Source organism: Trichoderma harzianum (assembly GCF_003025095.1).
Source record: "Trichoderma harzianum CBS 226.95 unplaced genomic scaffold M431scaffold_2, whole genome shotgun sequence".
NCBI classification, from domain to species: domain Eukaryota; kingdom Fungi; phylum Ascomycota; class Sordariomycetes; order Hypocreales; family Hypocreaceae; genus Trichoderma; species Trichoderma harzianum.
The window spans coordinates 1,912,517-1,925,569 of NW_020209250.1; the positions used below are offsets into that span (position 1 = coordinate 1,912,517).

The following is a 13,053-nucleotide window of genomic DNA, read 5'->3' on the forward strand; positions in this document are numbered from 1 at the left end:
GCTCTACGCTGCGTCATTGTCACCATGGCTGGTGTTGATACTGACCTAGATCAGACATTCGAAATTGTAGAGCGAGATGCAGTGCCCGCGCCTGCACCACAGCCAAACGACTCACACGAACAACGAATCCGGAGCCTAGAGAAATGGCTCCAACCAACCGACTTTCTCTCCCCCGGGAGCGAGTTCATGAAACATTTACAATCATATGTACCTGGAACTGGGGGATGGATCCACAAGTCGCCCGTCTTTCGCACTTGGACCAATGTCGACGCCAACTCTGACCAAGATCATGTTGGTGGCTCATGTCTCCATGTCCGGGGAGTTGCTGGCAGCGGAAAGTCCGTCTTTTCAGCTAGCACAGTGCGCCAATTGCAAGAATCCGGCAACATTGTTCTCTTCTTCTTCTTTCGCCAGATTGTCGACAAGAATCACAGCGCCAACTATCTCGTGCGCGACTTTTCTGCGCAACTGCTTCCTCATTGCCCTGCTTTGGCAACCACTTTGACGGCTATATCGCAAGATCATGCCATCAGCCGCAATGAAAACAGCTTGGTATGGCCTGCTCTCGTTGAAGCTATTACCAAGAGCATCTCAAAGAATGTGTACTGCGTTGTAGACGCTTTAGATGAGATGGATGATGGTGACTTTGAGGGCATGACGAGTCGGCTTATTGAGCTAGGCACCGCTGCACCTGAGAAAATCAAGGTTTTGATGACGAGTAGGCCACTGCCCAAGATTGAACAGGCTTTTAACAACAGGGGAATCGTCCGGTTGAAGCTCGACCCAGCCCTGCTTTTCCCAGATGTGGCACGTTATGTTGATGCTAGGTTGGCCAAGCTGGAGCCTCCGTTAAGCGACGACAAGAACGAGCTGATCAAGCAGACCATCTGTGAACGAGCCAACGGACTCTTTCTTCACGCCAGACTTATTGCGGATAATTTAGCCGAAGCCTTACGGGATGGGCATATCACTGAAGAGACTCTGCCTGGCAGTCTGGATCGCCTTCCACGAACACTCCAAGATGTGTATGAAGACATGTTAAAAGAACATGCTTATCGGAGCGGAGTCACAGCGGAGCAACAAGCCAAGGTTCTCATGTGTGTAACACATGCGAGCCGACCGTTACGATTGATTGAGCTTGGATCTCTGCTCTCTAACATGCTGCACATAAGCCTCGGACAAGGAAAGGACTTGGTGCGGCGGAGCTGCGGGAGGTTATTGGAGCTCCTGGAAGATGAGAGCGTGAGCGTTATTCACCATTCGTTCACCGAGTTTCTGCACGATGCCACGAGAAAAAAAGATGCTGCTGCTTTCCCAGTCTTGGATGATGTAGCTTCACATGAGATGCTTGCGGTGCTAATGCTGGAATATCTCGACGGCTGTCCGCATTTCGACGCCACTATCGATGACGACAGAGAGGAGGAGGAGGAGGAGGAGGCAAACTACGACGACTATGATTGGCGAGGCAAAGAGAGAGAAAGAAGGGAAGATATCGCAACCAAATTGCGAGAGACACATCCCCTAGTCTCCTACGCTGCTGAAAATCTGGCATTTCATCTTAAAAATGCATCAGTACAGCCGCTGGATTTTGCTCGAGAAGCTCTGACTCGCTATTTGCGCCCTGGGAAGCCAGCATTTGAGACGTGGATGCTGATGAATTGGCACGACCGACTATCTGCCTCTTTTACCGTCTTCCACCTCGCTACTGCTGTTCACCCCGAACTTGCCATGCCACTGGCAGTAGTCAAGCTGTTTGAGGAGAACGAGCCAACACTTCTTGATGCGCGTGACTCAGATGGCCGTACTCCATTATCCTACGCTGCCGAGAATGGTCATGACGAAATTGCCCAGTTTCTGCTTGCTAAAGGTGTAGACGCAGAGTCGGGCGGTAATGATGGCCAAACGCCCCTGCACAGGGCTGCATTAAGTGGTAGTTCTGGAGTTGTTCGACTTTTGTTAGCCGCTGGTGTCGATCCACTGATTAAAACCCACCCAGTTCTCAGGGAATACGATAGCTATGAAGGGTACTTCATAGATTATTCGGAGGAGCAAGCGGAGAGTCGGAGAAAGACTGCGTTGTCCTTTGCCTTCCGAGGTGATAACCCCGAGGTTGTCCAGGCACTTTTGCCCTTCATTCCACCAGACTCTGTGAATAAATACTTTCACCAAGTCAATGATGTGGAGAATGTGGAGGCCATTCTAAACACGGGCAAGGTCGATATTGACTGCTTTCAGAACGGGCAAACAAGGCTGTATAGGGCAACCAAGTCACACAAGCTGGACTTGGTCAAGCTACTCCTCAAGCATGGTGCAGACCCGAACAGGAGATGCTCCAGGAAGCGGTCTTGGGACTACAATGGCGAAATCACTCTGCAAGTTGATAACGAACGAGGACCAACACCTCTTCATGCGTTTTCTTCTCCAGATGATAGGGTCATCTTTATGAAAGATGACGTGAAGGAGGCGGAAGAATGTGTCCGAGTGCTCATAGAAGCCGGTGCAGATGTGAACGCCACAATGGAAAGGGACTATTCTCGCGGTGGTAAGAATCTGACACCTCTCCATCTCGCTGTGCAGAAGACTAGCACAACATTTGGATACTGGGGATCATTGGATAAGTCAGAAGAGATTCTCGCCAAAGTGCTCCTCGCAGCAGGCGCGGATCCTAACGTCCGGACAGACAAAGGAAACACACCTATGCACATCGCTAACCCAGAGAAGCCGCAGCTACTTGATATGCTCGTTGAACATGGAGCAGATCTCAACGCCGTGAATGCGTGGGGAAGAACGCCTTTGCTCGAGATTATAACCAACATGGGCCCTTCTTCGTCCGCTTTTGACCAGCTGAAACCGGATGTCCATACATTCAGCAAGCTCGTGGATCTCGGGGCTGATGTAAACGCTACAGACCAAAACGGGGATAATTTATTTCACCACATTATGAGTAGCATCGGGTTCTTTTCCGACAAGGAGTTTTTGCCCTTAGTCCGGCGACTGGTAAACTCGGGCGTGGACCTGAATCAGCGTAATCGGAAGGGTCATCCGCCTCTGTGGAAATATAATCTTCCTGCTCCTACGGACAGTGACGAGGAACTTCTCCGAGTGCTTGTGGAAGCGGGCATGGATATGAACGCATGTGATGAGGAGAAAGGCGAGACTATTCTATGGGTCGTCGGCAGGAGATTCCAAAAGAGCCTCAACACCATGCAAATGTTTATCCGTTTGGGCGCTGACCCCAAGGTATTCGACAGAGATGGAAGAACTCTTTTGCACGATGCGGCGAAAGAAAAAAAGGACGCCAGCTGGTTTCGCTATTTGATATCGGTAGGCGCAGATCCCGAGGTGCTCGACGCTGGGGGAGACACGATGATTCACTCGGTGCTTCGCTCGACATTCGAGGATCGTAAACTTGCTGAGATAATGCAAGTTCTGGTCGAGGCTGGTGTTGCGCCACTTGCCAAGAATAAAAATGGCCAGACGGCGCTTCACGTGGTGAAGTGCTTTGGGCCCCTGGAATATGTCCTCAAAAGCCCGCTTTTCAAGGGGTTAAATATCGATGAGCAGGATGTGAACGGCTTAACCCCCTTACACAACGCTGTAGCTCTTGGAGAAATAGACGTTGGGTTTCTTCTTCGTGCCGGAGCTGATCCAACTATCCTCGCGGCGGATGATCTATCCCTGCTACATCTTGCCTCTCGTACAGGGGCAGCTTCCATCGTCAACCTTCTCCTATCAGAGTACCGATGTCGAGGTGTGCTTGAGAAATACGTGAATCTTCTAGGCGAGGGTATGGCACCACTGCATTACGCCTGTTCTTTTGGACGGCCAGAGAGTGTCTGGGAGCTACTCCGCAACGGTGCAGATCCTTGGCTGTTAGATGTTGAAGGCCTTACGTCGCTGCATGCCTTGGCTGAGTTTGAACCTTTGGAACGTGCATGGAACTCGCCCCCAACTCGCACAGCAGATATTATTACCATGTTGCTCCAAGCTGGAGTCGATTTAACCGTCGAGGCAGTCGTTGAAGAAGACGACGGGAGGACCAAGACTGTAACTCCCGTGGATATGGCGGTAGAGAAGAAGTGCTGGGATATGGTACGGGCGCTGGTTGCACATGGCGTCAAAATCCCGGATAGCTACATACAGTCCCCAGAGTTCATTTTGGCCACAGACAAATACAAAGCCGCCCACAAGGTTCGTGGCATCTCGGCTACATTCCCTAAGCGGCAACACGTTACCATGTGGCGGGGGCGATGGGCAGTCTATGAAATGGATCGTCCTCAAAACAAAGAAAAGTTTTACATAGCTGACGGACAGACTATATTGGATACACAGGCCAGCGGGGTGACTGGACTTGACAAAGTAGACCTCTTGAAGGCTGCTCTTGATGACGGAGATTACGACAGTATTAAGGAGTACGCATCGCTAGGTGGAGATGTGCTTGCACTGGACGAGTATGAAGATAATACTCTCCTCCATTTACTCGTCACAGGAGGATATACAGACCTGCTCGAGTATTTTGCCGACCAAATCCCTCTTTTTGAAGCCCAAGACCGGGTCCAGGAAGACGAGGAAAGTTGCGGCACGCTTCTTGGCACAGTCTGCGAACGTGAACTCCCGTCTTTTCACATTATACAGTTCCTCGTTGACAAGATCGGTGTTGATGTCAATGCTGTCTATAACCGACGAGGATATTGTGACAAGTTACGAGGAGCCACCCCATTGCACATCCTGGCGAGCGGTCACTTCTTTTGGCAGATTGAGGCACTTGAATACCTCCTCTCAAAAGGGGCAAATATCGAAGCGCGGAACAAAGACGGCATGACGCCGCTGTTGGCGGCTCTGGATCATAGTTGGCCGGATGGTTACTGGCGAGAAGAGACGGTACGTGTACTGGTGAAGCATGGGGCCAATGTAAATGCGACCATTCAGCCGACCCAAGACGTGTTGGTGTCGCGTGAGCGCAACAGTGGGCGCAACATTGGCCTCTCAGCATTGGAGATGTCGGACCAAGCAGAGATCACAAGGCTCTTGCTCGAGAACGGAGCGGATGTCAATTGTGTGACGGGACTCATAGCCCGTATAGTAGCGAGACGGAACGATCCAGATACGATCAAGGTGTTGCTGGAAGCTGGTTTGGATCCGAACGAGCTACCAGCATCTGGTAAGGAGGGAAATAACGACAGAGAAGGGGCAGAAAGCGTGCGATATGCGCTCCACGAGGTATCTCGACCGTCAACTGGATCCTCCTATCTAGAGGCAGATCTCTATTCGCGAAACCAGAAAACGATAGAGTTGCTGCTCTTGCACGGCGCTGATCCATTCGCACTGTACCCAGACGGAAGATGTCTGCTCCATACTGTCGTTGAAGAACAGGGTCAACTAGACAGCTTCCTCCCTCAACTCTCACAAACAGATGTCAACCGTAAGAACCAGCATGGGCGCACACTTTTAATTTCGGCTTGTGCCCCGACTGTCCCGGTAGGGCCACCAACATACCGCGGAGATAAGCCACCATGCGCGAGTATCGTGCCGGATTCCATCCTTGGTTTGTTAAAGCATGGGACTGACGCCCTCGCTGTCGATGACGAAGGGCGTACACCACTCCATTGGCTCTGCACGCTTCCCGGGAAGTACGATAAGAAGCAACGACAGGCTTTTATCACGCTGGTTGAACACGGTCCAGCCGCTATCAACATGGTCGACAAGCAAGGCCGCAAGCCTCTTCATTTGGCACTCGCGGTGTATGGGGATCGCCTCCAAGAATCCCTGTTTGCAATCAAGCGCCTCATATCCGCAGGCGCCGATATAAGTGAACCAGATCCCGTAACGGGTAACTCGACACTTCACCAGCTCGCACCTCGTCTCGTAGGTCACGCCAGAAGAGCCGCCAAAGCCACCTCACTCTTCCGCAAGTTTTCCGCCAGTCTCGATATCAATGCCCGGAACACCTTGGGCGAGACTCCGGTCATGCGTTTCACAGCTTCTGGGTGGGAAGGCACACGGGATCCCGAGGGAAAAGTCTCGCATCCAAGATATGCCATTGCCAATGACGTGATGCACGCGACGGCTCTGGGCGTCTTTGTCGATTTGGGTGCAGATTTGATGGCTGTGGATGCACGGGGGCAGACGTTGCTGCATGTAACGGCGAGGCGAGAGCTTCCGAGCAGTAGCTCGGATTGGGATCAGCGGGAGGATCTGAAGGGTGCATTTCAGAAGTTGATGGAGCTTGGTGTTGATCCGCGGAGGGAGGATGCTGAGTTGAGGACGGCTATTGACATTGCTGTTGCGAGGAAGTTGCGTGACGTTATCCAGCTGTTCAGGGAGAAGAAGCAGGAAAAGAATGTAGAAGAGAGCGAAGAATAAGGGTAGTAGCAGTTCATAAGAGGAGTTGCTTTGATGTTTAATGTCGGACAGTCTGGGTAGGCGAGGAACTTGGCTAGAAATAACTCCCGCTAATGATAATGGTTTTCAGTTCAAGTAAAGAATAAACCAGACACATAAATTTCACGCGTGCGTCCCATGCTAGAGCTACGCGGTCTATGTCCAAAGATACGCATATGCGGAACTTCCACTGCCAGCGAGACTTCTGCGGCGTTACATATGAGACAATACTGTAGATGAATGAAACTGAATTGCCATATTCAAGATAGTCTACCAGCTAACTATACCTTGGTATTAATTTGGAATATTGGCAAACATAAGAGTTATATATATGAAACAATTTATTCCGATTGTTCGACACCACATGTTGCTCTATTCTCTCTTCCTTTAATAAAATTCACTGCATGAATTTCTGTAGTCTTCCTAGATTGCTGTGGCCCGTATTATTTCTCAAGTATCATCTTTGCAAATCTTAGTTACTATATCAGTCTGTCAAAACCAGCCGTCAACACCAGTCTTTGTGGTTCGTTGCCGGATCATGCCAAGCAAGCTAAACAATAGTATCAGCATCTATGCCAAGATGCCCAGCCATTACCGGACCAACAGTCTGATTCTCTCTTTCTTGGTGTCGTAAATCAGTTCCATTAGTAGCTTCTTCGGCAAGTGTATTTACGTGCTGTTGATTCTCGGCCGGTTGCGGATTCCCTCCTGTGAAAAATGCAAGAAAGATAGTCCACAGTATTGGTATTGAGGTAAATATCGTGACAATAAGCGAAATAAGTTGACCTGATGAAGAGATGGTGGCGCCGGATAGATCGATGTTGTTGACCCGAATAGTTCCTTCAGTCCAAATGATACCAGATATAAGAGCAAAGAGGCCGACCATGGTATATAATATAGTGGGGGAGAAAGTCGTCGGCAACAAAGTAATGAGAAAAAGAATTGCGTAGCCTAGATCAGATTTCCGAGAGGATAAGATTCTCCAAATAGGCTCCAGTCTCCAACCAGGTGGGAGTCTCCAAAATCGTCGAAATATTGAAATTGTCTCATCATATAGTTGGATTAAATCGAGTAAGATATTCCACGGCATTCCACTGAAAACATCTAGGGCTAAAATTCGAGCCTGCCGTTGTGCTTCTACAAAAGACAATGCATCTGACTCAGCTTGTGGCTTACTGGCATTGAGTTTCTTAAACTCAACCCAGAACCCAAGGGTGAAGTATAATACGACACCGAAGATAGTGGCAGGTAGAAGTGTCGAGGCTGCCAGCACTGAAGAGACCCTAAGAAAGTAATACCATTTTTTTGTGTACATATGAACAGGAACATAGAAGTTAATCATTTCTTTGCAATCTGGATGGTGGCCAAGGTTTATACCACCCCAATAGAGCCAGATTTGAGTTACTCAAGAAGGATGGATGAGAGTAAAAATGTCCAAGCTATGCTGAAATAGCCTAGGTTACCTATTGACTTGTTCAATCTCAGCCAAAATTCTTCTTTGATATCTCTTCTGACGCCATGCATCAAGAGAAAAATCAAAGCCAGGAATGATGTTTGGTAATCTTGTGGTGGTTCTGAAATAAATAGAAAGCGCTATCAGTGATATATTTGAAACCAAGAAACCATTGTTATTTAGAATAAGTGAGAGTTTTACTCACCGTTTTCTTTCATTGTTGTTGCTATGATCATAAGAATAGATATGTAGTTGAGGATCCATAAAATGAACTGCAATTGCGCAAAAATGATCCAGTATTCCAGATATAGAAAGCCGTTGCGATTGATGTCCTTGAAGAAATTGATCACAATGGCTGTGGCGACGGCATTGAAACCAAACCGCAGTGGGCGTAAGACCTCGGGCCCAGAAGCAAGAAGGCCAATTATCGCAGTAAAAGACTGAATATAGATGCTAATACGGATGCCAATGCCGTAAATGTCGCCGTCGCCGACAAGATCGCAGGATTCAGTGTCTCGATAGTACGTATACGACGCGACGGGGATTGGATAGACCAGAAGACATAGAGCAAGCGTTTTAAGGGTGTGTTGAACTTGCGATTGGTTAATATGAAATATTCCGTTGCGGCATGACATAACTCACCCATTGCGTTACAATAGCTGAGTTGTATTGGCTGCAAAGTGTGATAAGAATTCTGTGATTCACGCAGATGGATTGTCTGCAGCTTTTGAGCTCTATATAATATTCTGATTAGCTGCGTCTATTGTCTGTAGTTGCACTAAACCCTTCTTTCACCCGTTTTGGAGAAGAAATTGGTGGCTGTTTCTATTGATAGACATGAGCGGCGTAGAGCAATGAGATAAAGTTGCACAACACATGTAGTCTGACCCATCCTGAATGATCCAGCTTAACCTCTTGCTTCAGCGTTTAAGCTGTCCAATAACATTAAAGTTAATGCAACTATCCAGATTGAGACAGGCACCAAGCTACTTGTTACTGGCGTAATTTGTGCTTGCTTAATAGACTGAAACCTGTGCAACGAGGCGATGATGGTTGTGGCACCACACGACAAACCAACAACATAGACTGGGAAGGCTTGTGAACATGAGCCTAAGTACAGCAATTGAATAGATTTAACTCAAAAAGACTAATTCAGGCAGGTTTAAATATAGCCGCGGAACCACGACATGACGGCGGCATACAGGCGCGACCAAGCGCCAAGTCATTAAGACCATGTAACTCACAACCAAGTTTCACATTCCAAGCTAAGCTGCTGTTGTGTCTCACGAATATTGCTCCGCTACCGGATATGGTTTCTGTGAAGGGTAAACTAAAGCCACTGGCCAGGAGACCGACTACCACCGTAAATATTACAGGTTTAGCCCCATGTAACTCTCTTTTCACATACAAGCGCTTCAGTATCCTCAGTTGAAAGAAACATATATTATGCAAGAATGGATAATAACCACATTATGATGTGTCTAGTGAAGCTTCTTTTAGTATCTAACATATTATGATTATAGAGTAGTGCGAATAGAGTCAGCTGCATTCTCTGACCTCCCAATTCTTACCTAATGCTTTCCTTTACAAAGAAGATTTAAGAAAGTCGAATATGGAGTTGTATGCAAGCTTGTGCGAGTACCCCAAGTTGAGGCCGTGGCCACCTCCAGGAATGACGCTTGCCTTGAAGCTTGAAGCGTGGGGAAAGAAAGGCTTGGAGAAGGAGATGAGGTCGGGGAAAGTTCCCTGAATAGTGGTCGTGTCCGAGCAGTTGCCACCGCAGAAAGGCACGTCCTCATCTGTAGTCACAGATGTTAGTAATGATTTCAAACATGCCGAGAGATGGAAACACCTACTTCCTGTGACGATGAGCAGGTGGCCTTTGAATGCGTTGACCACGCCGGTACCAGCGCCGATGGTAAGTATCTCGCCGGGGGCAGCAGCTTGTCCGTTTTCAGTGGCATATGTGAGTAGCTTAGGATCGAAGTCATGGGGAGCAAAGAACTGAATATTGACGCCGGTACCTGACGGCACCGTAATGTAGCCAGCGGGGTACTTAGCAGCTTGGCAAGGGACCTCCTTTACAGGCTTGAAATTGCCGCCGAGGGCGAAGCCGGCGAGGAAGTTTGGGTTCTGGCTGAAGCCGGTCAAGATGGCAGCATCGCTAAAGGTCGGGTTGGCGTTGACGAAGTTATAGGTTATGGCAGAGCCAAAGGAATGGCCAGCGTGGACAAATTTGCTGAATTTAGCGTTGATGCCCTTCACAGAGCCTTTGCGAAGCAGTGTTGAGAGCTCTGTGAGAGCAGCAACTTCAAGGAACTGCTGGATCTCATTGATTGGGTTGCCCTTGGAGGAAGCGCCAACACCGAGACGGTCCCAGGTAAAGGTCGAGAAACCATGCTCGTCGACGGCTTCGGCAACGTAGCTATAGTTGTAATAGTCATAGGGGTAATCCCAGTAGCTGCGGTCAAAACCAACGCCGTGTGTCAAGATCTGAAGGGTTTCACCCGGGCCATGGTCTGGCTGGCAGTAGGTGGCTGCGATATTGTAATGGCCGCTGACAGTTTTGTACTTGTAAAGGGGGGATTCTTAGCACCATCAGGGCTTTCCTGGATAAGGGAGAAGTTGTCTTACTCCTGTTAGGTATTTATCGGTGGTATTAACACCTGGCCGAACAAAGTCAAGAAAGAAGTTGGTGACATCAAGCTCTGATACAAGAGCTGGAAGGTCGAAGACGGCGTTTCGAGCTGAGATAGAAATTGGAATGGTGAGATCGTGGCATTTTCGAGCCGCAACGGCTGTAGCAAAAGCCACGAGTGTCACTGATTTGAACATGATATCTCAAGAGGAAAGTGTGGGGATAGTAGTATTGGATGGTGAGAATGATGCTTGTGAATGAGACACTACATTTTGGTTGGAACCTTAGTAGGCTTATATATTCTATCATTGTTAGAATTCTCCTATGTCTTCTTTATTATTTTGTAGACGCTATTATCAACCAGATCGGCTCGGTTCCAATTCAACGCCCGACCGTCATACGTATATTCGTTTCTTTCAGAAATTGTCATCTTGTGCTCCACAGAGATCGATTCCCCAGGGAGACTTGTGGCTTGATTGCTGCTTGTGGTTAGCCTCCAATGTTCACCGATTCAAACACCTGTGTCTAAATAATGCAGGGGTAAATGTCTCAAAATGACGTGTTCGTAGTTTACAACAAAGACGATTCTGCGAATCAAGTTCCAACCGTTCCGAGCTTCCTCGGGCCGTCCGTAAGAAGAGCGTAACTGTCAGCAAGGGTGGATCTCTTCCGATCCTTCTGTCGGTCGTCGGGCGGCAGGATTCTAGAAGACAATGCCAGAAGTTATTGATTACTACTCTTATTTTTGGCAATGGCAAAAGCAATATTTGTCTGTATTTTCCAATTATTCAAGTCCGTGTTCGTCCGTGTTTGTTCGTGTTCCGCTGGTGCTTTCCCCTTGCATATTAACGCCCGGAGTTGTTTACGAGACGACCCTTGCATGCCTTACTCGGCATTGTTCCCCACTTATTATTCCAAATTCCAAATCAATGAGCTAATACGCTTGACGATGAAGCCTTCAGCTTTGGCTATTCATGTCGAGTGCTTACTCCCTAATTAGTACCATGAGCAATTACCTTTTTCCAACTATTTGTCAGGACACGATTTTATCCATGCCTACGCATCATTCTTGACCCCCACGAAGAGTTATAGGCAGAGCTTTATGATAATTTGTCCTCGGACTCCGAGGATGCGAATTAGGAGACTGCGGCAGCTGTAAATAGATTGGCCAACTAGCACGGGTGACAGCTCTGTGGCCTGATAAAGAAAAGAAATTATGAACTATCAGACTGAAACCAGCCAGGTAGCCGTTATAGAGAAAACATTCTTGACCAGATCTCAGAAAAAACAAGTCATGATATAAGTAGCTATCATTACTCTCGTCAGTCAAGACTTATTGCAATTCACCATCTGTATTACTGCTAAAATGTATGTACTATCTACGCCTTACTGGCTTATTATCATCTCGATCCGTACACGTATGCAAGTAGTAATTGGGTGTTCCATATTTTCTCCACCGTTATGTCTAACGAGTTGGGGTTGGCCTCGGCTGAAAACTGTGAGCTTTATCCAACATTAGGTCCGCTACCTTGGTCAGCAACGAGGGCGCAGTAATTTCCGCTCTTGACAGTAGAAGTGGCGCAGGTTCCATCCGGATTCTTTTATAGGGTGAGATCAGTCAGAGAGCCAGAGAAACAAGTCCTGTTGCGAAAGTAGAGCAGAGCGTGGACGTCGATCTTGGGTTATACTTTACAAAGTTTTCTACTATAATGCTACATATAATTGCTAGACGAGCGCACGAGTCGCCCAACTTGATGAGAATATAGGTACAGACTGTGGCCAACACTGCAACAGGGCTCTTCATCAAGAAGTCGACTTCAGAACACGACTTCATACTAGGTATCCGATTCTTGTTTGGAAACGGCGGATTTACTGACTTTATTTTATTGAAGAATGCTTGACATCTTACATGGTGCCTGGTTCACAGCTAATGCGTATGATAACGTACAGCGCAGCGTAAGAACAAACCATTACTCGTTCAAACTGCTCCTAAGAATATCTGACAATATCTAGGAATTTAATCAGTAACTTACATTATAGTGAATCCACATACATCCACCGCCTAGGTATAGACTACCTTCTAAACTTAGAATAGAATCATTGATACTCGTGACTATTACTTAAGAGCCATGTGGTGGCCCGGCGGCAACATGGAAGATAATAGCAATCTCGTCAATCCACCCGGTTGGCATCATGTATGTTAGCAATAAGAATAGCAAAACCTTGTTAGGTCCACCTTGAGTAACAATTTTCTTCCATCAGAACGAGTGTATGCCCCGGTTGTTATTATTACTGCTTCCACATACCAGTAGGTGATACGCGTAGAGGATAATGATTCGTCATTTAGCTAACGGGTCCGTGATTTCCGTTACAATACCTCATTGGATCATTTCAGCATTCACACCAACAAACCTACGCACCAACATACCTATGTAAGTATCTTCATTTTCACGCTTAAATATACCAACACCTGTGCCGGTTTCGGACATGCACCGCTTGTGTCACGTATGCATTTAGGCGCTTCTTCCTCTCCTTTGCAGCCCACAACTCACCAGCTCTCCGCAGCAAATAAATGTTCACA

The 13,053-nt window shown here is 47.7% G+C and overlaps 3 protein-coding genes across 3 annotated transcripts; 1 reads left to right on the top strand and 2 right to left on the bottom strand.

The window, feature by feature from the left end:
• Window positions 1-24: 24 nt before the first annotated feature.
• Window positions 25-6,363, top strand: M431DRAFT_490753 (hypothetical protein; the record flags this gene model as incomplete). Its single annotated transcript, XM_024916831.1, has 1 exon — window positions 25-6,363. The coding sequence occupies one exon, from the start codon at window positions 25-27 to the stop codon at window positions 6,361-6,363; it is 6,339 nt and encodes a 2,112-aa protein (XP_024778808.1).
• Window positions 6,364-6,733: 370 nt separating this feature from the next.
• On the bottom strand, window positions 6,734-8,469 carry M431DRAFT_106993 (hypothetical protein; the record flags this gene model as incomplete). Its single annotated transcript, XM_024911629.1, has 4 exons — window positions 6,734-7,361; window positions 7,530-7,734; window positions 7,845-7,955; window positions 8,040-8,469. The coding sequence occupies 4 exons, from the start codon at window positions 8,467-8,469 to the stop codon at window positions 6,932-6,934; spliced, it is 1,176 nt and encodes a 391-aa protein (XP_024778809.1). The 3' UTR covers window positions 6,734-6,931.
• A 949-nt stretch (window positions 8,470-9,418) lies between these two features.
• Window positions 9,419-10,669, bottom strand: M431DRAFT_490754 (hypothetical protein; the record flags this gene model as incomplete). The annotated part of the gene is made up of 3 exons (XM_024916832.1): window positions 9,419-9,633; window positions 9,691-10,405; window positions 10,469-10,669. 3 exons carry the CDS (start codon window positions 10,667-10,669, stop codon window positions 9,419-9,421), a joined length of 1,131 nt encoding a protein of 376 aa, XP_024778810.1.
• Between the last annotated feature and the right edge of the window lie 2,384 nt (window positions 10,670-13,053).